The following is a 24,300-nucleotide window of genomic DNA, read 5'->3' on the forward strand; positions in this document are numbered from 1 at the left end:
AGATTTGGGGTTGTTACATATATTTTTCCAAGGCTAATCAGTTAATTAGGATGAATGAAACTGTGTGCCAAAAGCTCAGTTTCCCCACTGTGAATGCCCTAACATAGTGGCTGGGTTTGGTCACCTACTTTTTGGTTTTGAACAGCTCTCCAGATAGCTTGGAAGTTTTTAGAGATAGGAGCTAGGTCCTATATTGTGTGTCTTCCCCAATGTACCAAGCCACATGAATTGTACATGTCAGGGAACATAAATGAAAAAAATGAACTCAGTACTTTTCTATTCTACTTTATTTATGTAAAAGGGGCAAATTTGCTTTGCTTCACTTGTTTTCAACACACTTGATATGAATTTTATGGCTATAAGGCCACATCCCAAACTAGTGAATCTGAGAACATGTATCTTAATAGTACAACAGGGAAGCCAAGCTATCTCTAAAGCACAAACTTGAAACTTCTACATGTGATGAATAGCTGTTGTTTTCCTGAGAATACCTTTCTGCTTTTCCTGCTGGCATTGGCCTTTTCTCATCTTTCTTGCATTTCCCCTCAAATAACCTTGTGTTTCCATAAGAGCTTTCTGGAGAATTTTTTTAGCATTAACATAAGTGTTTGCTTGTTTCACCTTAAGTCCATAATTATTTTTGAGTTAGCCCTTCCAAGCTGATATTCTTCTGCTTTTGCTTAGTGGTCACCTGGCTCCCTGGAATAATTTCTTTTTAAATAATTTTTCCTAGTTATTATTACAGGAAAATCATTGTGTTTATCATTATCCTGTGATCATTTTGTTTATAAGTGACAGTACCTGCTTTAACTGATAATGAACTAGCACACTCCAGTGTTCCTCACCTGCCTCTGACCACATGTTCCCATCAAACTTAGATCTTCTCATGGGCCCTTTTACTTTTGCTTGGATTCCCTTTCATGTTTGTTATAAAGAAGGCTTGCTTTTTCCTCATAGTTCCCTGTATCCAGAGGTATAAGTTGGAGGCAGTGCTAGTATTACAATAAAACATATAAAACTGTTGCTTAAGTTTGGAGATTGTAGGCAGACACTCCTGGCAGTAATGCCCTCATTGCTTGGCTTCATTGTTCTTGTGAAACTGTATTAGTCTAACCATGATTGTAGCTCCAAAGGAGAGGGGACAGACTGACAGAGGCATTTTTCTGTGCATACATAGGTTTTTAGGAACCTAAAGAGTGGTTGCAGGATCAGGGACATTTTGATTTTTCCCTGATGACAGGATCCTGATCAGGACATACTCAAGGTTTAGCAAAACAGGAGATGTAGATGTTTCTTTCATATTACCTGGTTTTCTAAAAAAGGGCTTTCTTCTTTCCTTCAGTGAGATCAGTCGCCTGGACCTGGGTCTAAGTGTGGAAGTATGGAACAAAGGACTGATCTGGGACACCATGGTGGGGACTGTGTGGATTGCACTGAAGACTATTCGTCAGTCAGATGAGGTCAGTCAGTGCATTGCCCATTTGGAGGTAGGGTTCTAGCCCTTGCTTCTCCGCATCCTAGCTCCATTCAGCTAATGTTCATCCATATATCTCAGATTTCTCTGCCCCCTTTCTAATTAGAGGACATAAAACCAGCTTATTCCTAATGTCACCCAGAGGTTCAGGGGATTTTATCTAAGGCCTTCCCTCTGCCCTGTGACTGAACTCAGAGGCGCCAGAGTACCTATTTAGCCTTATCAGGTAGATAGCCCCTTCTGAGTACTCTGTGTGTGTCTGGTGGTGGTGGGGTGGGTGGGATCAGCAGGGTGAAGGAGGGGAGTGTGAGGGAGGGGGAGAGAGGGGTTGGGGGGAGGGAGAGAGAGAGAGAGTGTGTGTGTGTGTGTGTGTGTGTGAGAGAGAGAGAGAGAGATCTAGGATTCCTGTGGCTTCTGCATTCCCTCTAAGACACTGTTCTGAGAGGAGTCCCATTAAACTTCCTCAGCTAGCTCTTTTTTTTTTTTTTTTTTTTCTGTACGCGGGCCTCTCACTGTTGTGGCCTCTCCTGTCGCGGAGCACAGGCCCCGGACGCACAGGCCCAGCGGCCATGGCTCACGGGCCCAGCCGCTCTGCGGCATGTGGGATCTTCCCGGACCGGGGAACGAACCCATGTCCCCTGCATCAGCAGGCGGACTCTCAACCACTGCGCCACCAGGGAAGCCCCTCAGCCAGCTCTTTGAGTCACCTATCCCAGGGACCTGATTTCAGTCTTCCTTCTTCCACATATAACCCTAACAGAGTTTAAGGAACTACAGGCTTGGCAATTGGTAATCACACTTGTCTTAATACACTATTTTCAAGACTGAATTTCCACTCCACTTTACCAGATTAGAACATAACTCAGCATCATTCCCCTATGACACTCACTTTGAATATTTTCACTGTGGTCCCAGTTGAGGTCAACTTAACTAACAATGTTACTAGCTCTTTAGTGATTAGAAATAGTGACACATTAAGTGACATAGTCATTAAGAATTGTACAGATTAAATATTGATCCATGGAGATGCTTGGTTTTTGAGTTTAGCACTCTGGAAATTCTATCCTCGGTGGGCTGGCAGAAAGCTGAGCACAGTGAAAGCTGCTCTCCCACCGAAGAGGGAGAACAGAAGCCACATACAGCAGAGGCAGGTGGTGACTCTGATGTGTTTGCCTCATTAGGATATGTGAATGGCCCTCAGAAGCTCTCTGACAAGGAAAATGAGAGAAAAAGACCTGGCCCTTTAACCAAGAGGGGAGTCATGAAAGAGTGAAGTTTAATCTTAGATCTCTTTTCTAGGAAGGGCCTGGGGAATGGTCCACGTTGGAGGCAGAGACATTGATGAAAGATGATGAGATCTGTGGAACTAAAAACCCAACTCCCCATAAAATTTTGCTGGATACAAGATTTGAGTTGCCTTTTGGTGAGTCTGATTAAATTTTAAAAACCATTTAATACTTTTGACTACATTGTTTGAAATTGTTTGTTAGTTGTTTTCTTACTGTGTCTTTTGTCAGCCATATCCTTTCAGGGCATTCTGTCTTCCACTCCATTCCCTATAACACCTAGCTCAGAAATGTGCAAAGTAGACTCTAGAATGGTGCTTATTAAAGAATCCACACTGAAAGCATTCTTTTCAAGTCATTTAGTTTCTTATAACTATTTATTATAATAAAATACCTGCTTGTCAGAGAATATCAATGATTTATTCTTTTGATAATATTTTAACATTTATTGCCTTGAAGTGAATATATACCTTGTGATTGGTCAATTTAAGCATTGAAGTAGCACTAATAAATAGAATAGTAATTTACAAAGTAATTTAAAAAATCACACAAAAAGGGCTTCCCTGGTGGCTCATTGGTTAAGAATCCACTTGCCAACGTGGGGACAGGGTTCTAGCCCTGGTCCGGGAAGATCCCACATGCTGTGGAGCAACTAAGCCCGTGTGCTGCAACTACTGAGCCTGTGCTCTAGAGCCCGCGAGCCACAACTACTGAAGCCCGTGCGCCTAGAGCCTGTACTCCACAACAAGAGAAGCCACTGCAATGAGTAGCCCATGCACCACAACGAAGAGGAGCCCCGGCTCAACACAACTAGAGAAAGCCAACGCAGCAACGAAGACCCAATGGAGCCAAAAAAAGAAAAAAGAAAAAATCACACAAAAATACATGTTCCTTATAAAAATTCAAATAGCATGGAAATGTACATGGATAAAAAGTTAAGTTTCTCTTCCTACTTCATTTGACCTCCTTTGCATTCCCCAGAAATAAACCACTGTTAACTTTCTTGTGTCTTGGTTTAGGCACAAGAAATTTCTTCTCTAGAAATTTATTTTGACAAAATTTGGGTCATACTCTATGTACTATATATGGTGATAGTATTGTATAAACTAAAGCATAGTATCTTGGACATCATTTCATGTTATACTTTAAGATCTGTCTTACTGATCTCAAGAGCTGCTTTATATCATAAGTTATCTAACCAATCCTTTTTTTTTTTGCAATCCTTTATTGATTGACATGTAGGTTGTTTCCATTTTTTTTTGATATACCGCTGTAACGAACAGGTTTATCTATGCCCATTTATGAATCTAGGATAAATTCCTTAAAGTAGAATTTAAAGAATAGGTCAAATCTACAAACAATAAATAATGGAGAGGGTGTGGAGAAAAGGGAACCTTCCTACACTGTTGATGGGAAAGAAAATTGGTACAGCCACTATGGAGAACAGTATGGAGGTTCCTTAAAATAAAAATAGAACTACCCTATGACCCACCAATCCCACTACTGGTCATATACCCAAAGAAAACCATAATTCAAAACAACACATGCACCCCAATGTTCATTGCAGCACTACTTACAATAGCCAGGACATGGAAACAACCTAAATGTCCATCAGTAGAGGAATGGATAAAGAAGATGTCGTACAGGTATACAATGGAATATTACTCAGCCATAAAAAGGAATGAAATTGGGTCATTTGTAGAGATGTGGATGGACCTAGGGAGTGTCATACGGAGTGAAGTAAGTCAGAAAGAAAGAGAAAAACAAATATCGTATATTAATGCATATATGTGAACTCTAGAAAAACGGTATAGATGATCTTATTTGAAAAGCAGAAATAGAGACACAGATGTAGAGAATAAACAGTATGGATACCAAGGTGGAAAGCAGGGCAGGTGGGAGGAATTGGGAGATTGGGATTGACATATATACACTACTGATACTATGTATAAGAGATAAGTAATGAGAACATACTGTGTAAAGCACAGGGAAGTCTACTCTGGGGACCTAAAAGGAAGGAAATCCAAAAAAGAGGGGATATATGTATATGTATAGCTGATTCATTTTGCTGTACAGTAGAAGCTAACACAACATTGTAAACCAACTATACTCCAATAAAAGTTAATTAAAGAATAGGTCAAAAGGTATGTGCATCATTACTCCTAGTACTGCCAAGTTGCTTGTGTTAAAAAAGATTGTACCAGTTTATATTTCTGCCAACTATGTTTCAGGTGTCTCTTTTCTGCATATCTTTGCCAACATTTTGTAATTTCCCTATTTTTAAATGTTAGTATCTTGTTTAATTTAATTTAACTTTATTCAGTTTTAATTTTGACTGTTTACTGATATTCATATATACTATTGTTGTTGCTGCTGTCTTATGATTTCAGTCTATTTATACCTTGTACCTTATGGTGATTTGAGCAAAAATGGCATGATTTTCCAGTAAGCTCAGAAATAACTAAACTCAGAGCAACTATTACTTCAGAAAAATAGAAAAGAAGACTTTCTTATGTGTCTGTAGGCCAAGTTGCAGGTGAAGAGAAAAGCAATTGGAGTTCTTGCTTGTGGCTTAGTTGCTTGTATTCTTAATGCTTTGTTCTCAGCTTTACTAGTCTGGAATGGAGTTTCTGTATTGTTGAATTGGGAGGGGGGTGGGTGGGGATGGGTCTTGGTTCAAATACAACAGAAATTGGCTATTCTTAAAGTTGTAGTAGATTTTCTTGAATATATGTTTCTTCATTTGCTGTGTGCTCTTAGGACTATTTCTAAAGACTTTAAATGGTTTTTGTTTTGTTTTGTTTTGTTTTTTGCGGTACGTGGGCCTGTCACTGCTGTGGGCTCTCTCGTTGTGGAGCACAGGCTCCGGACGCGCAGGCTCAGTGGCCATGGCTTACGCGCCCAGCCGCTCTGCGGCATGTGGGATCTTCCCGAACCGGGGCACGAACCCATGTCCCCTGCATCAGCAGGCGGACTCTCAACCACTGCGCCACCAGGGAAGCCCTAAATGGTATTTTTTAAACGTATATTCTCTAGGAAGCAGATCTGTGGAGCTCCTCACACTGCCATGCTAGAAGTCGGTCAGTCCACTCCCCATTGCATTTTAAGTAAACATTCCTCTCTTTCAAAACTGCATCACTTGTATTGTGTCATAGGAAGAAGTATACATTTCTATTTAGATTTTGTTTCATAGGGCACTTACATAGTTTATTTTGGTATCTCTAGTGTTTGCTTGGCACATAATAGGCACCTAATAACTTTATTTTTGAATAAACGTTAAGGTAAACTCTCAGATAAGTGTCTTTGTGAGTTAATGTGAGTGTGCTAATAAGCTTTTGTCTCTATGATAACCATGTTTGGGATATAGTTTTTAGAAACTTAAAGGGTCCTTCTTAAGGAAGATTTTGGCTTGCAGCATGCCATATTTCAGCAAAGGAATTCTCCTTTGGATAATTCACAAACCTCTGAAATATTCTATTAAATTTCATGCCATCATCTTTTAAAAATAGTAACTTTTAATTTGTAAAATTATGTTGTACGTTCAGAAAATACAGATGTGCAAAAGGACAAAGATTTCTTGTGATCTCACCTACTAGAGGTGTTTTTTATGTTGTTTCTTTTAGTTTTTTAATACACATATACAGTTTTTCCTATAAAATGGCACTGTATATATTACATTTTAATGTGTTTTATTTACCAATTACATAATTATAATATAAATATTATATGAAATGTGTTTCAGTGGTTGATTTTATTTTATTGTATGAATGTACAATAATAATAAAAATAACATTTTTTGACCAGTAATGGTGTGCGGTGGGTATATCACTAAGCATTTACAAATGTTACCTCATTTAATCCTCACTTCAATCCTTTGAGGTAGACTCAACTATTATTTCCACTTTAGAGATGAGGAAACAGAGGCAGAAAGTATTTAAATCTTTTGCCTAAGGTCATTTAGATAGTAAGTGGTAAAACCAGCATTGAAACTCAGATGATTTGGCTCCAGAGCCTGGGCTTTTAATTTAAACTGTAATATATTTAACCACTCCTCTTGTTGGGTACTTAGATTGTTCAAAGTTTGTACTATTATAAATAGTACTGCAATAAACATCCTTGTAGCTCTGTATTTTTCTCCTTAAAACTATTTTGAGGGGTGAGGCAGTAATACATGCACAATGGTTTAAAAAGTCACTCAGGGAAAATGAGGTCTCCCTCACAAGTCAGTTATCTTTCTTTCTTATAGGCTACCACAATTAATACTTTCTTGTATATCGTTCCAGGGGCAGTCTTTGAATCTATAAGCATATATGTAGACCCCCAACCCCTATTAAAAACACAAGTAGTAGCATATTCTAACACATTCACTGTCCCTTGCTGTTTTCTACTTAACAGTGTATCTTGGTGAATTTGTTCTACATCAGAACTTATAGACTGCAGCAGAGCAGCTCTTCCTCCCCTCTCACTTATTTTCAACAAGTGCAAAGTAAACCATTTTATGGCTGAGGAGTGCTGTACAAATTAGGTAGTAAATTACTTGAAGGTTTTATTATAAGACTTTGAAATATTGCCACCAATTGCTGAAGAGCGGTTTGAGGGGAAGGAGGTGAAATTTTGGATAGGAGGGACAAAGGAGAAAGGACTGTATTTGATTCCTTCATGTGGACTACTAAAAAGTGTACCTGTTTAAATGTCACCAAAGTTGACCTGATCCATATTTTGTCTCAGTGTTTCTCTTTTGTGCTGAATATATGGGTACGTTTGATTTTTTTTTTTGCAGTACGTGGGCCTCTCACTGTTGTGGCCTTTCTCGTTGCGGAGCACAGGCTCCGGACGTGCAGGCTCAGCGGCTGTGGCTCATGGGCCTAGCCGCTCCACGGCATGTGGGATCTTCCTGGACCAGGGCACAAACCCGTGTCCCCTGCACTGGCAGGTGGACTCTCAACCACTGTGCCACCAGGGAAGCCCTGATTTTTTTATTTTTATTTTATTTCTTTCTTTTTGGCTGCATTGGGTCTTCATTGCTGCACGCGGGCTTTCTCTACTTGCAACGAGCGGGAGCTACTCTTCCTTGCGGTGCGTGGGCTTCTCATTGCGGTGGCTTTGCTTGTTGCGAAGCACAGGCTCTAGGCATGCAGGCTTCAGTAGTTGTGGCACACGGGCTTCAGTAGTTGTGGCACACGGGCTTCAGTAGTTGTGGCGCACGGGCTCTAGAGTGCAGGCTCAGTAGTTGTGGCGCACAGGCTTAGTTGTTCCGCGGCATGTGGGATCTTCCCGGACCAGGGCTTGAACCTGTGTCCCCTGCACTGGCAGGTGGATTCTTAACCACTGCGCCACCAGGGATGCCCACATTTGATGTTTTTAAAAGATGTTGCATTTTTTTGGAAGTTGTTATAGTCCATCTTAAATATATACAATGAGGGTATGTGTACCATTTTTCTTTACTCTTTTTTTATTGTGGTAAAATACATGTAACATAAAATTAACTATCTCAACCATTTAAAATATACAGTTCAGTGGTATGAATACATTCATAACGCTGTGCAACCATCACCACTATTCGTATCCATAGTTCTTTTCATCTTGCAAAACTGAAACTCTATACCCGTTAAACAATAACTCCCCATTCCCCTCTGCCCCCAGCCCCTGGCAACCACCATTCTACTTTCTATCTCCAATTTTAACTACTCTAAGTACCTCATATAATTGGAATCATACAGTATTCGTTTTTCTTGTGACTAGCTTATTTCACTTAGCATAATATCCTCAAGGTTCATCTATGCTGTAGCATATGTCAAAATTTCCTCCCTTTTTAAGACTGAATGATATTCCCTAGTATGTATATATCACATTTTGCTTATCTATTCATTCATTGATGGGCACTTAGGTTGCGTCCACATTTTAGCTATTATGAATAATGCTGTGAACATGGGTATGCAAATATCTCTTTGAGATTCTGCTTTCAGTTCTTTTGGGTACATACCCAGAAGTGGAATTTCTGGATCATATGGTAATTCTATTTTTAATTTTTTGAAGAATCGCCATACTGTTCTCCATAGTAGCTTTACCATTTTACACTCCCACCAACAGTGTACGAGGGTTCCAATTTCTCCACATCCTCGCTAACACTTGTTATTTTGTTTTTTGGGGTTTTTTTCCATGTTTTTTTGATAGTAGCCATCCCAATGGGTGTGAAGTGGTATCTCATTGTAGTTTTGACTTGTATTTCCCTAATGATTGAGCATCTTTTTATGTCCTTTTCGGCTATTTTTATATCTTCTTTGGAGAAACATCTATCAAGTCCTTTGCCCATTTTTGAATTGGGTTTTTGTTATTGTTGAGTTTTAAGAGTTCTTTATATGTTCTGGGGATTAATACCTTATCAGATATATGATTTGCAAATATTTTCTCCTATTCTGTGGGTTACCTTTTCATTCTGTTGATACTGTCTTTTGATGCAGAAAAGTTTTTAATTTTAATGAAGTCTAATTTGTCTATTTTTTGTTGTTGTTGCCTGTGCCTTTGGTGTCCTATCCAAGAAATCACTGCTAAATCCAGTGTTGTGCAGTTTTGGCCCTATGTTTTTTTCTAAGAGTTTTCCAGTTTTGGGTCTTGCATTTAGGTTTTGATCCATTTTGAGTTAATTTTTCTATATGATGTTAAATAAGGGCCCACCTTCATTTTGTGCATGTAGATACTCAGTTATCCTAGCACCATTTCTTTCTTTTTCTTAAATTAATTTTTATTGGAGTATAGTTGATTTACAATGTTGTGTTAGTTTCTGCTGTACAGCAAAGTGAATCAGTTATACATATACATATATCCACTCTTTTTTAGATTCTTTTTCCATATAGGTCATTACAGATTATTGAGTAGCGTTCCCTGTGCTATATAGTAGGTCCTTGTTAGTTATCTATTTTATATATATGTCAATCCCAATGTCGCAATTTATCCCTCCCCTCCCTTAGTAACCATAAGTTTGTTTTCTACATCTGTGACCCTATTTCTGTTTTGTAAATAGGTTCATTTGTACCATTTTTTTTAGATTCCACATATAAGTGATATCATATATTTGTCTTTCTCTGTCTGACTTACTTCACTCAGTATGACAATCTCTAGGCCCATCCATTTTTCTGCAAATGGCATTATTTCATTCTTTTTTATGGCTGAGTAATATTCCATTGTATATATGTACCACATCTTCTTTATCCATTCATCTGTCGATGGACATTTAGGTTGCTTCCATGTCCTGGCTATTGTAAATAGTGCTGCAATGAACACTGGGGTGCATATATCTTTTTGAATTACGGTTTTCTCCAGGTATATGCCCAGGCGTGGGATTGCTGGATCATATGGTAGCTCTATTTTTAGTTTTTTAAGGAACCTCTATACTGTTCTCCATAGTGGCTGTACCAAGTTACTTTCCCACCAACAGGGTAGGAGGGTTCCCTTTTCTCCACACCCTCTCCAGCATTTATTGTTTGTAGATTTCTTAATGATGGCCATTCTGACTGGTGTGAGGTGATACCTCATTGTCGTTTTGATTTGCACTTCTGTAATAATTAGCGAGGTTGATCATCTTTTCATGTGCCTCTTGGCCATCTGTACGTCTTCTTTGGAGAAATGTCTATTTAGATCTTCTGCCCATTTTTTGATTGGGTTGTTTGTTTTTTGATATTGAGCTGCATGAGCTGTTGGTGTATTTTGGAGATTAATCCCTTTTTGTTCACTTCGTTTGCAAATATCTTCTCCTATTCTATGGGTTGTCTTTTCATTTTGTTTATGGTTTCCTTTGCTGTGAGAGCTTTTAAGTTTCATTAGTTTCCTTTTGTCTATTTTTGTTTTTATTTTCATTATTCTAGGAGGTGGATCAAAAAAGATGTTGCTGTGATTTATGTCAGAGAGTGTTCTGCCTATGTTTTCTCTCTCTCTCTTTTTAAAAAAATTATTTTTTTAAATAAGATTTTATTTATTTTTGAACTTTTAATTGAGGTATAGTTGATCCACTATGTTGTGTCAGTTTCAGGTGTATAGCAAAGTGATCCAGTTATAATACATACACATCTGTTTTTTTTCAGATTCTTTTCCCTCATAGGTTACCACAAAATATTGAGTATAATTCCCTGTGCTATACAGCAGGTCCCCGTTTTCTGTCCATTTTATATTTAGTAGTGCCAGCACCATTTCTCTTTTTTTAAAAAATAAATTTACTTATTTATTTATTTATTTTTGGCTGCATTGGGTCTTCGTTGCTGCGCACGGGCCTTCTCTAGTTGTGGCGAGTGGGGGCTACTCCTCGTTGTGGTGCACGGGCTCCTCATTGCGGTGGCTTCTCTTGTTGTGGAGCACGGGCTCTAGGCACACGGGCTTCAGTAGTTGTGGCATGTGGGCTCAGTAGTTGTGGCTTACAGGCTCTAGAGTGCAGGCTCAGTAGTTGTGGCACACGGGCTTAGTTAATCCGCGGCATGTGAGATCTTCCCAGACCAGGGCTTGAACCCGTGTCCCCTGCATTGGCAGGCAGATTCTTAACCACTACATCACCAGGGAAGTCCCAGCACCATTTCTTGAAAGGACGCTTTTCCCCATTGAATGTTCTTGGTACCCTTGAAAAAAGTCATTTGATCATATATGTAAGGGCTTATTTCTGTGCTCTCTATTCTCTTTTATTGGTCTATATGTCTGTCTTTATGTCAGTAGCATGCGTTTTGATTTACTGTAGCTTTTTAAAAAACATTTATTTATTTATTTTTGGCTGCTTTGGTTCTTCATTGCCGTACGTGGCTTTCTCTCATTGCGGCAAGCAAGGGCTATTCTTCGGTGCAGTGAGCGGGCTTCTCGTTGCTGTGGCTTCTACTGTTGCGGAGCACAGGCTCTAGGCACATGGGCTTGAGTAGTTGTGGCACATGGGCTCAGTAGTTGTGGCTCGTGGGCTCTAGAGCTCAAGCTCAGTAGTAGTGGCACATGGGCTTAGTTGCTCTGCGGCATGTGGGATCTTCCTGGGCCAGGGCTTGAACCCGTGTCCCCTGCATTGGCAGGAGATTCTTAACCACTGTGCCACCAGAGAAGCCCTACTATAGCTTTTTAGTAGGTTTTGAAATAAGGAAGTATGAGTCCTCTAGCTTTGTTCTTCCTTTTCAAGAATATTTGGGTATTTGGGGTCTGTTGAGATTCCATATGGATGGGGTTTTATATTTCTGTAAAAAAAAATTGGGATTTTAATAGCAACTGTGTTGAATCTTTCAATCACTTTAGGAGGTATTGACATCTTAACAATATTAAGTCTTCTGATCCATTGGGAATAATAATATATTATTTTGGTTTTTGTGAAGATTCAAGATAATGTTCATGGCAAGAACTAAGCCATCAGTAAAATTAGTCCATCACCACCACCCTTCTAACTTAGATTGTTTGATTGAATAAAGTATTATCAACCTATGATTAAATTATTAGCCTGGTAATGTGGTTTCTTCTTTTTTGTGATAGATATCCCAGAGGAGGAAGCCAGATATTGGACCTACAAATTGGAGCAAATCAATGCCTTGGGAACTGACAATGAGGTAGGAACTGTTTTTTACAATGTAAAGAGTGTCTTTTTAGGACACTTTAAGGGAGCGACCCAGGAACATGTTGAAGAATGGAAGAATTTAAACTGCATTAAAGAAAAAAGGTAGCTAGAAGATTGCCTATTATTAGAAAGATGTATCTGTTTTTTCTTTTCTTCCCATTGTCCCCCAGAAGTGGCTGAATTGGCACTAGTCTGGCTCTAGACCGTTGGGGAGCAAGCTTATACTAGGGAATCTGTCCTTTTGTTACACAGATGAGCGGAAGCCTTTTTTTCCTGCTTGTTCCCAGATTTTTGGATATGTATCCTTATTGTGTGCTCTTTTTAGGAATGTTTAGACTATTGCATTGCTTAGTCCCGCTGTCCTAACTTATTTCCAGAGATGAGTTTTGTGCACAGAATAGAACACAATCAGCTCAACCTGGGCCAGCAAGAATGGGGGATGTTTTTGTTGGTGGTGGTAGAGGGAAAAGATAAGTTTTTTTACTTTAGGGCATTTTGGGCTATTAGGAAATTTGTCTGGTAAGCAACCTGTTAGGAAACGTCTGGTAAGCAACCTCTGAGAGAATCTGAAGCTCAGGGTATGATGAGGTCAGGTATAGAGTTTGGATTTATCAACATATTTGTAGCAATTGAAGTCATAGGAATAGAAGAGCTCACTCAGGTAAAGTATGTAGAAAGAGTATTGAAGAACAGGGACAAAACCTTGGGAAACATCAAAGGTAGAATCCTGAGAAACAAAAGAGACTGAGAAAGAGCTGCCTGAAAGAGAGAGTAGGAGAACCAGAAAAAGGTTTATGGAACAAAGGGAAAAAAAAGTTTTGAGGCAGAAATTCTTGACAGTGTGAAATATTACCGAGAGCAAAGAAGATGAGTAATGAAATGGAGCCATTGGATTTGTCAATTAATGATCAATATCCACAGGTTAGTACAGGAAGCCAAAATACAGTGATTTGATGCATGTGTTAGTTTCCCAGGGCTGCCAAAACAAAGTACCACATACTGTTGGCTTACAGCAACAGAAATTTATTCTCTCACAGTTCTGGTGGCTAAAATTCTGACATCAGGTGTTGGCAGGATCAGTTCCTTCTGGAGGTTTTGAGGAAGAAGCTGTCCCATGCCTTTCTTCTACTTTCTGGTGCTTCCTAGCAGTCTTTGCTGTTCCTTGGCTTATAGACACATTATTTCAGTCTCTGTCTCCACTATCACATGCCTTCCTGGGTTGTGTCTGCCTATCCTCACAGTACGTTGTCATCTCTTTTTGTGTCTGTGTTCAAATTTCCATTGATTTTTTGGGGGGCACCAGTCATTGGATTAACTCGATTACATCTGCAGAGACTCTATTTCCAGATAAGGTCACATTCATAGGTACTGGGGATTAGAATATCACAACATATCTTTTTATTTTTTTTTGTAGGCAGATTATGTCTTGCCTCACTTTTAGTGATGTTAAAATTACACAGTGGATTCAACTTGGTGTCAGCATTTCATCCATTTTAAAGTAATCCCACAAGCCTTTTACCTAATGGTTTTAGCAGCAAATAATAATCATTATTTTATTAGGGTTGCACAATGATGATTTTCTAATTATATCATCTCTTCAGCATTTATTGTCTATGATTTGTCTGCCTCATCAGCTATTTGGTTCACTTGAAATAAAGTCCGTGCAAGAAAAACATTCTCTTTAGCAATTTTCAAAATAATGAGCTGTTGCATAAGCAGCTTCTCAAGGTGGCCAGTGAGTTGTTTTCTTTTTTTTTGTGGCATATTATTATCAATTTATGGATTTTGATATATTTGTGTTTCAATCCATTGCAATCTTTATTCTTTTTGATACTAAACTTGTCTCATCTTTGGTTAGTGGGAGCGTCTTCCTTTCTTTTTTCTATTTTTATCATGAAAAATTTTTAAACAAATATAAAAGTTGAAGGACTAGTAAAATGAAACCTGTACACTTATCTCCAAGATTCAGTGATTATCAAAATTTGGTCATACTTGCTGCAAAACCATTTTAAAAACACAATGTGGAATCTTATCTTTTTTTTTCTTATGGTGTGCAACATTTCCCATCCACAGCAGCCTCTTGGGTCAAGACTGGCCTAGGGATCTACCACTTGACAGAGTGGAAATGTATCACTATTTATTACTTTTCCTACTCATGGAAAATTAGGTTTTCACTATTATAAATGCATGCTTCAGTGAACATCTCTGACCCTGTTTCTCTCTGCTTATGTATGGGAGATTCTCTGGCTATATACCTGGAAATAGAATTGCTTTGTTGTGGAATGTGCTCTGTGTAACGTTACTAGACGTTGCTAAGTTGTTCTCTAAAATAATTATACCAATTTATATTCCAGTTTTTCTGCTTCTCTGTATCCTTACTGATACTTGTTATTGCCAGATTTAAAATTTGTGCTAATCTAATGAGTTTAGAGCTTTATAATTTAAATTTGCATTTTTCCGTTTATTGGTGACATTCATTTAGTCATTTATTCACCAGATAACGATGCACCAGGCCCTGTTGTAGGTGCTTGGTATACATCAGAAGTTAAAACAAAGACCAACGTCCTCTTGGATCAAATAGGAGACAGACAATAAGTAGGAAACGTAATAAATATAGTTAAGCATCAAGAGATGAGAAGTCTTATAGGAGGAAAACCTATTTTCTCCATGCAGTTTTTACACTTGTTTTGTTAGGTTTAGTCCTAATCATTGCAAATGGTATATTTAAAAATTACACTTTCTAATAGGTCATTGCTATCTATATAAGGCAATGCTGCTCACTTTTTTTTTTTAGTGTTGATCTTATTCACCAACTCTTATTAATTCTACTAGTTTAGAGATTCCTTTGGGTTTTTTAGTTTTTGCATCTTTGAATAATAAGTTTTTATCTCTTTTCAATCCTTATGTCTTATTTTTTAAGTGAAATTTTTACATATGTTTTATTAACAGACTTAAATATTAAGCAGTTTGTAGAGAGGGCTTCCATATCACATCTTACCCGCCCCCTCCCTCTAGTTTTCCTTATTATTAACATTTTACATTAGTATGGTACATTTATTACAATTAATGAGCCAATATTGATATATTATTATTAACTAAAAGTTAATATTTTATATTTCTATTTGCTTTGTTTTATTAAATAAAAATCCTTGGTTTTTTTTCAAATTTCCTTAGTTTTTATTTCATGCGTTTTTTCAGTTCCATTACCCCATAAAGGACACTGGGTTACATTTAGTTGTAATATCTCCTTAGGCTTCTCTTGGCTGTAATATTTTCTCAGACTTTCCTTATTTTTGGTGACCACTTATTTTTAAAAATTCATTGTGTAAAACATCCTATGTAATTTTTAATGGTGAAAGTGGGGAAGCCTTGTCTTTTTCCTGACTATAAGGGGAATGCTTCATAAATCTTGAAGTATGATATTTGCTGTAGATTTTGATATGTACCCTTTATCAGATTAAGGAAATTCTATTTTCTTTCTGATTTTCTAAGATATTTTGTCATGAAAAAGTAAGGGATTTTATCAAGATCTTTTCCGCATTGTTCAATCACATAGTTTTTCTCCTTTAGTCTGTTTGTGTGGTGAATTACATGAATAGATTTTCAGATAGTGAACTGTCCTTTCATTTAAAGTTCTTCTGGTCATGATACATGAAAATTTATATGCCAACATTCTTACATATATGTACATATTCACACAGAAATATGAAGACTTATTTATGATAAATGAATGTCATATGATTTGGTTTGGTAATCTAGGATTTTTGCATCTGTATTCATAAATGAGATTGGCCTATAATTTTCCTTACTTGTACTACTTTTATTTTCTTGTACATAGGTATTATGGACTTTTTTCCTTAGCTCTCTTAGTATTATTAATTAGGCTCTAGCTGGTCTTCAGCTTTCTGCTTTGGACCTGAAAGAGATTCATTAAATATGTCTGCTGGAAATATCTACTCTCATCTATTAAGTCTGAATTCTTCTAGTTTAATGCTTAAAGTTTTATGATTTCGTCACTGTTGTGCCTGTGTACTGCCTATAAAAATCACCATTATTTATAATAGTTATTATAACCAAGTCCCTTTGTTACTTTGGAGTGGGTTGTTTAGCCTTTAAGAAGATTTGAACTTTTTTATGATTGACAGTTTTACTAATACTATTATATTGTTTAAACTATGCTTGACTTCTGATCCTTCCCCTAAAGGAAGTAGTAATAGCACTGTCTACCTCTGGTATTTGTATTGTAGTTTATTTCTTGTAAAGTACTTTATATATAAAAGTATATTTATATACAAAAAGTATATTGTATTTTGTGTCCAACCACTTGAAATGCCCTTCACCACTAACACTCATGTGTAAACCACCATCAACTTTCATCTGGATAATTGCAATAATTAGTCTTATTTCCCCTCTGTTTGCCTATAGTTCTTCTCACAGAGCAGCCAGAGTGATTTTTAAAGTATAATGAAGTCATATCCCTCTAGTGTTTAAAACTTTACCTACCTTCTCAATAGACTAGATTAAAATCTAAACTCTTTACCATGATTACAAACTCTGTTCCCCCAGTGCCTGGAACAAGGCCTTGCACATAATGGGCACTCAAGAAATATCTGTTGATTGAATGACTCCTTCAGTGTTAGAGAAGCTCTGTCTTGCCCAGAATCTTACAGTTTATTAATAAATGGCAGAGCCAGGATGAAAACTCATACTTGCAACTTATATTTGCAAGTTGCTAGACCAAGTTATGTTTTCCCAATCCTCCAATGGGCTCTGAACCAAGCCATTTTTTCTTCCAGACTCTGTGTACCTGTGTTAATTTGTTTATACCTTTTTCTTTTTGTTTTGCCTTTCCAAATCTTGTCCATCTTCAAGACTTGAACTTAATTTGGCTCCCTTTTATAGAACTTTCTTTTTATGGCTTCAGTACTCTGTTTTTTGGTGGTGATAGTGGTGGGTTGTGTTGGGGAGGTTAGAGTATAACTGGGAAGGGGACACTAGTAAATACCAGATGTTGTATTACATGCTTACATAAGTAATTTCACTTCCTATGTGACCTTGTGAGGGAAGAAGCCTCATCTTTTTAAAGATGGAGAAAACTCAAGGCTCAGAGAGGTTTTCAGTTCCACCACCCAAATGGGGAAACCTATATATTATTTGAGTTTTCTAAGTCCTCTGAGCTTCTAAGGCTAAGCCTTCTACAGCTGCCTGGTAGAGCTGGAATGGTGCCCAGGTGCCCTTGGTCAGAACAGCCTTCCTGCTATCCTGCTTTATCCTGTTGCATTGGGCCAGTGCCATATCTGATCATCTGGCCTGTATGTCAGGATCACACAGGGAAATCAGCAGCAGGATGATCTGTTTCTGTTTGATAAGAAATTTGACTCTAGTCAAATGCTAAACCTTTTTATAGATAGCTATAGTTTTTTTGTTGTTGTTTTGTTTTGTTTTGTTTTTCTCCTTCTTCTTTACTTGGGCCTCTTACTATGTTTTTTTTTTTTTTTTTTTTTTTTTTTATCCTTTCTGCCTCTAGTATTCTAGTCAAGAAGAAAGCCAGAGGAAACCATTGCCTACTGCTGCCGCCCAGTGTTGTAAGTGAGAAACTTGTCTTTGAATCTCTTCTTAATCACAACTTTCTGTCAGTTCTCCAAATGTGGCTTATTTTGAGTTGGGGAGGTTGGAGATGTGGTATGTATAAACAGGAGATATTCCAGAAATATACCTTATTCAGGCCCATACTGCCAATGGCTATCTGTCCTTTAGCTTTAAGAAGAGATCTTTTGGTTTTGTGTGGCTGTAGGTAGGGCAATGGTACTCTTTTTTCTCCATTTGCCCGCTTTTACCCCTGGAGGAATGTTTTCTCCCATTCTGTCCCCATTTTTCTGTTATTATCCTTTAAGGCTCAGTTTAAATGTTACCCCCTCTGGGAAATCTTCATGCTGTTTCCTCCTTCTCCACAGTCTAGCTTAGATCTTTCCTCTGCTTCCATAGTACCCTGTACGTACATCCATCGTATAACCTATCATATATTATAATCTATGTATATTTCTTTGACAAGAAAGCAAAATTTTTTTTTTTTTTTTTTTGCTGTACACGGGCCTCTCACTGTTGTGGCCTCTCCCGTTGCGGAGCACAGGCTCCGGACGCGCAGGCCCCGCGGCCATGGCTCATGGGCCCAGCCGCTCCGCGGCATGTGGGATCTTCCTGGACCGGGGCACGAACCCATGTCCCCTGCATCGGCAGGCGGACTCTCAACCACTGCGCCACCAGGGAAGCCCGAAAGCAAAATTTTTAAAGGTATAGAATCTTCCATTTGTATTCCTAGTATCTGGCTCAATACCTGATAAATAGTGTAGTAAGCCTCAGTAAAGTTTGATAAACGATTAACTGAGTGAGAGAACTTGTCATTTCTACTGAGATTAACTTATCCAGACCACACAAATTCCTTCTTGAAATGAGCCGTGCATTGTTGGTATATTGGTATCTTCTCAGCTTCTCTCAGAACAGCTTGAAGAGATACCGAAGGACTGACTTGAAATCAGTTCTCTTTCACTTTTTCAACCTGTGGGGGTGGGTGTGCATATGTTGTGTTTCTTTTGTTTTGCTATAGTGTTTCTGAATCAGTGCCAAACTCTTAGCAACTGCAGGTTGATAGTGGTGGTGATAGTGGTAGTAGTTATTGTAGTAATACTAGTAATAATAAGAACCACAGCAGCTAACGTATTTTGAGGTTTTATGATATGCCAGATGCTGCTGTAAGCGCTAAAATATACTAACTTATTTAATCTTCACAACAACCCTAAGACATAGATTTTACTGTTTTCCTCATTTTTAAGATGAGGAAACTGAGATTGAGTTATTTGCCACAGATCACATAGGTAGTAAGTGGTGAAGTAAATATTCAGATATAGACAATCTGACTCTATAGCCTATGCATTGAACCACTATGTTATACTACTTCCTTCATATTGTTTCTGAAAAGAAAAACCTCCATTCATGGTTTATAAATCCATTGGTTGCCTTCCATTCTATTGGCTACTTACTTTCCTGATAAAAGTAAGACCACTGGCAGAGGTCAACACTTTTTCTTTATTTAAAGAAAACCTATTTTTCATATGACTTATTACTTTTGTTTTTGTCATTTAGGAACTAGGATTTATCAAATATTTAGGGTCATGGGAGACCACAAGTATCTGAATTGAAGACCAAGTTGTGAATTAAAGTCTAGGGCTTCCCTGGTGGCGCAGTGGTTGAGAGTCCGCCTGCCGATGCAGGGGACATGGGTTCGTGCCCCGGTCCGGGAAGATCCCACATGCCGCGGAGCCTGCGCGTCTGGAGCCTGTGCTCCTCAGCGGGAGAGGCCACAACAGTGAGAGGCCTGCATACCACAAAAAAAAAAATAAATAAATAAAGTCTATAGGTCATTTCTAAAACTCATTGTAATGAGCTAATTTTGAGTTTTTAATCTTTTAAATCTTTTGCCAGGACTGCTAATGAGAAGTGAAATAGAACGATTGAGATTTCTCTTGCCATTCCTTCCTGGGTCCATTTGATGAAATGCAGTTCAAGTGATTAAAGAGCAAATGCCTAGAGGGCAGGAGGAAATAAGAGGCTATAATAATCAGCAACTTTATTAATTCTCTTACATTTTTTATATGTTTACCAGCTAATTTGTTTTTATATGCATAGACTGTTCCTGTCTTTTGACTACTCCCTAATATATATATATGTTTTTTTTTACCATTTTTAAAATAGATCTTTATTGGACTACAATTGCTTCACAATACCATGTTAGCTTCTGTTGCACAACAAAGTGAATCACCCATATGCATACACATGTCCCCATATGCCCTCTCCCTTGAGCCTCCCTCCCACCCTCCCTATCCCACCCCTCTAGGTGGTCAAAAAGCACCGAGCTGATCTCCTTGTGCAATGCAGCTGCTTCCCACTAGGTATCTATTTTACATTTGGTAGTGTATATATGTCAATGCTACTCTCTCACTTTGTCCCAGCTTCTCCTTCCCCACCGTGTCCTCAAGTCCGTTCTCTACGGCTGTGTCTTTATTACTGTCCTGCCCCTAGGTTCATCAGAACCATTTTTTTTTTTTTTTTTTTTTTTTTTTTTTTGCGTTACGCGGTCTTCTCACTGCTGTGGCCTCTCCCGTTGCGGAGCACAGGCTCCGGACGCGCAGGCTCAGCGGCCACGGCGCACGGACCCAGCCGCTCCGCGGCATGTGGGATCCTCCCAAACCGGGGCACGAACCCGCGTCCTCTGCATCGGCAGGCGGACTCTCAACCACTGCGCCACCAGGGAAGCCCCAGAACCATTTTTCAAAAAAGATCTTGCTGTGGTTTATGTCAAAGAGTGTTTTTCCTATGTTCTCCTCTAAAAGTTTTATACTGTCTGGTCTTACATTTAAGTCTTTAATCCATTTGGAGTTTATTTTTTTGTATGGTGTTAGGTAGTGTTCTAATTTCATTCTTTTACATGTAGCTGTCCAGTTTTCCCAGCACCAGTTATTGAAGAGGCTGTCTTTCCTCCATTGTATGTTCTTGCCTCCTTTGTTGTAAATTAGGTGCCCATTAAGTGTGTGGGTTTATCTCTGGGCTTTCTATCCTGTTCCATTGATCTGTATTTCTGTTTTTGTGCCAGTACCATACTGTCTTGATTACTTTGTAGCTTTGTGGTATAGTTTGAAGTCGGGGAGCCTGATTCCTCCAACTCTGTTTTTCTTTCTCAAGATTGCTTTGGCTATTTGGGGTCTTTTATGTTTCCATACGAACTGTAAGATTTTTTGTTCTAATTCTGTGAAGAATGCCGTTGGTAGTTTGATAGGGATTGCACTGAATCTGTAGATTGCTTTGGGTAGTATAGTCATTTTCACAAGACTGATTCTTCCAATCAAAGACATGGTATATTTCTCCATCTGTTTATGTCATCTTTGATCTCTTTCATCTGTGTTTTATAGTTTTCTGAGTACAAGTCTTTTGCCTCCTTATGCAGGTTTATTCCTAGGTATTTTATTCTTTTTGTTGCAGTGGTAAATGGGAGTGTTTCCTTAATTTCTCTTTCTGATTTTTCGTTGTTGGTGTATAGGAATGTAAGAGATTTCTGTGCATTAATTTTGTATCCTGCAACCTTAGCAAATCCACTGATTAGTACTAGTAGTTTTCTGGTGGCATCTTTAGGATTTTCTATGTACAGTATCATGTCATTGGCAAATAGTGACAATTTTACTTCTTTTTTTCCAATTTGTATTCCTTTTCTTTCTTTTTCTTCTCTGATTGCTGTGGCTAGGACTTCCAAAACTATGTTGAATAATAGTAGTGAGAGTGAACATCCTTGTCTTGTTCCTGATCTTAGTGGAAATGCCTTCAGCTTTTCACCATTGAATATGATGCTTGCTGTGGGTTTGTCATAGTTGGCCTTTATTATGTTGAGGTAGGTTCCCTCTATGCCCATTTTCTGGAGAGTTTTTATCATAAATAGGTATTGAATTTTGTCAAAAGCTTTTTCTGAATCTATTGAGATGATCATATGGTTTTTATTCCTTAATTTGTTAATGTGGTATAGCACATTGATTGATTTGCATATATTGAAGAATCCTTGCATCCCTGGGATAAACCCCACTTGATCATGGTGTACGATCCTTTTAATGTGCTGTTGGATTCTGTTTACTAGTATTTTGTTCAGGATTTTTGCATCTATGTTCTTGTAAAAAAAATTCTGGTTTTAAGTGTAGGTTTAGATTGTTTATTTGAGATTTTTCTTGTTTCTTGAGGTGAGATTGAATTTCTATAAACTTCCCTCTTAGAACTGCTTTTGCTTGGTCTCATAGGTTTTGAGTCATCGTGTTTTCATTGTCATTTGTTTCTATGTATTTTTTAAATTTCTTCTTTGATTTCTTCAGTGATCTCTTGGCTATTTAGTAGGGCACTGTTTAGCCTCCATGTATTTGTGTTTTTTTGCAGTTTTTTTCCTGTAATTGATTTCCAGTCTCATAACGTTGTGGTCAGAAAAGATGCTTGATACGATTTCAATTTTCTTAAATTTTCCAAGGCTTGATTTGTGACCCAAGATGTGATCTATCCTGGAGAATGTTCCATGTGCATTTGAGAAGAAAGTGTATTCTGACACTTTTGGGTGGAATGTTCTATAAATATCAGTTAAATCTGTCTGGTCTATTGTGTCATTTAAAGCCTGTTTTTCCTTATTTATTTTCTGTTTGGATGATCTGTCCATTGGTGTAAGTGGGGTGTTAAAGTCCCCTACTGTTATTGTGTTACTGTCGATTTCTCCTTTCATGGTTGTTAGCATTTGCCTTATGTATTGAGGTGCTCCTATGTTGGGTGCATAAACATTTATAATTGTTATATCTTCTTCTTGGATTGATCCTTTAATCATTATGTAGTGTCCCTCCTTATCTCTTGTAACAGTCTTTATTTTAAAGTCTATTTTATCTGATACGAGAATTGCTACTCCAGCATTTTTTGATTTCCATTTGCATGGAGTGTCTTTTTCCATCCCGTCACTTTCAGTCTGTATGTTTCCCTAGGTCTGAAGTGGGTCTCTTGTAGACAGCATATATATGGGTCTTGTTTTTGTTTCCATTCAGCCAGTCTGTGTCTTTTGGTTGGGGCATTTAATCCATTTACATTCAAGGTTATTATTGATATGTATGTTCCTATTACCATCTTCTTAATTGTTTTGGGTTTGTTTTTGTAGGTCTTTTTCTTCTCTTGTGTTTCCTGCTTAGAGAAGTTTCTTTAGCATTTGTTGTAAAGCTGGTTTGGTGGTGCTGAATTCTCTTAGCTTTTGTTTGTGTGAAAAGCTTTTGACTTCTGCATCGAATCTGAATGAGATCCTTGCTGGGTAGAGTAATCTTGGTTGTAGGTTTTTCCCTTTCAGCACTTTAAATATATCCTGCCACTCCCTTCTGGCCTACAGAGTTTCCACTGAAAAATCAGCTGATAACCTTATGGGGATTCCTTTGTATGTTATTTTTTGTTTTTCCCTTGCTGCTTTTAATATTTTTTCTTTGAATTTAATTTTTGTTTGTTTGATTAATATGTGTCTTGGTGTGTTTTTCCTAGGGTTTATCCTGTATGGGACTCTCTGTGCTTCCTGGACTTGGGTGACTATTTCCTTTCCCATGTTAGGGAAGTTTTCCACTATAATGTCTTCAAATATTTTCTCAGACCCTTTCTTTTTCTCTTCTTCTTCTGGGACTCCTATAATTCAAATGTTGGTGCGTTTAGTGTTGTCCCAGAGGTCTCTGAGATTGTCTTCAGTTCTTTTCGTTCTTTTTTCTTTATTCTGCTCCTTGGCAGTTATTTCCACCATTTTGTCTTCCAGCTCACTTATTTGTTCTTCTGCCTCCGTTATTCTGTTATTGATTCCTTCTAGGGTATTTTTCATTTCAGCTATTGTGTTGTTCATCTGTTTGTTTGTTCTTTAGTTCTTCTAGATCTTTGTTAAACATTTCTTGTATTTTCTCAGTCTGAGCTTCCATTCTTTTTCCAAGATTCTGGATCATCTTTACTATCATTACTCTGAATTCTTTTTCAGGTAGATTGCCTATTTCCTCTTCATTTATTTGGTCTTGTAGGTTTTTACCTTGCTCTTTCATCTGTGACATTTTTTTTTGTCTCTCTTTTTTTTTTTTTTTTTTTTTTTTATGAGGGGATTGTGTTCCTGTTTTACTGGTTGTTTGGCCTGAGGCTTCCAACACTGGAGTTTGTAGGCTGTTGGGTAGAGCTGGGTCTTGGTGCTGAGATGAGGAACTCTGTGAGACCTCACTCCGATGAATATTCCCTGGGGTCTGAGGTTCTCTGTTAGTCCAGTGGTTCGGACTTGGAGCTCCCACCGCAGGAATTTCTGCCTGACCCTGAGCTGGCAAAAAAAAAAAAGAGAACAATAACAAAGTAAAAAATAAAATTAGACTAGGAAACTAACAGATATGTTAGAAAGAATGTAAAAA

At 38.0% G+C, this 24,300-nt stretch overlaps 1 protein-coding gene across 3 annotated transcripts in view; it reads left to right on the forward strand.

Annotated features, from left to right (window-relative positions):
- Positions 1-24,300, forward strand: part of UNC13B (unc-13 homolog B) — a 220,811-nt gene that overhangs the window by 55,571 nt on the left and 140,940 nt on the right. For 2 of the 3 annotated variants that reach the window (XM_060100767.1, XM_060100768.1), the window contains exons 4-7: positions 1,343-1,460; positions 2,774-2,897; positions 12,244-12,317; positions 17,853-17,910. In XM_060100767.1, the coding sequence (XP_059956750.1) occupies positions 1,343-1,460; positions 2,774-2,897; positions 12,244-12,317; positions 17,853-17,910 (374 nt within the window). Of the gene's footprint in view, positions 1-1,342; positions 1,461-2,773; positions 2,898-12,243; positions 12,318-17,852; positions 17,911-24,300 lie in introns of those variants that run through there. The other variant, XM_060100769.1, reaches the window with a different exon arrangement.

The sequence above is a fragment of the Mesoplodon densirostris genome, chromosome 6 (assembly GCF_025265405.1).
Source record: "Mesoplodon densirostris isolate mMesDen1 chromosome 6, mMesDen1 primary haplotype, whole genome shotgun sequence".
NCBI lineage: Eukaryota > Metazoa > Chordata > Mammalia > Artiodactyla > Ziphiidae > Mesoplodon > Mesoplodon densirostris.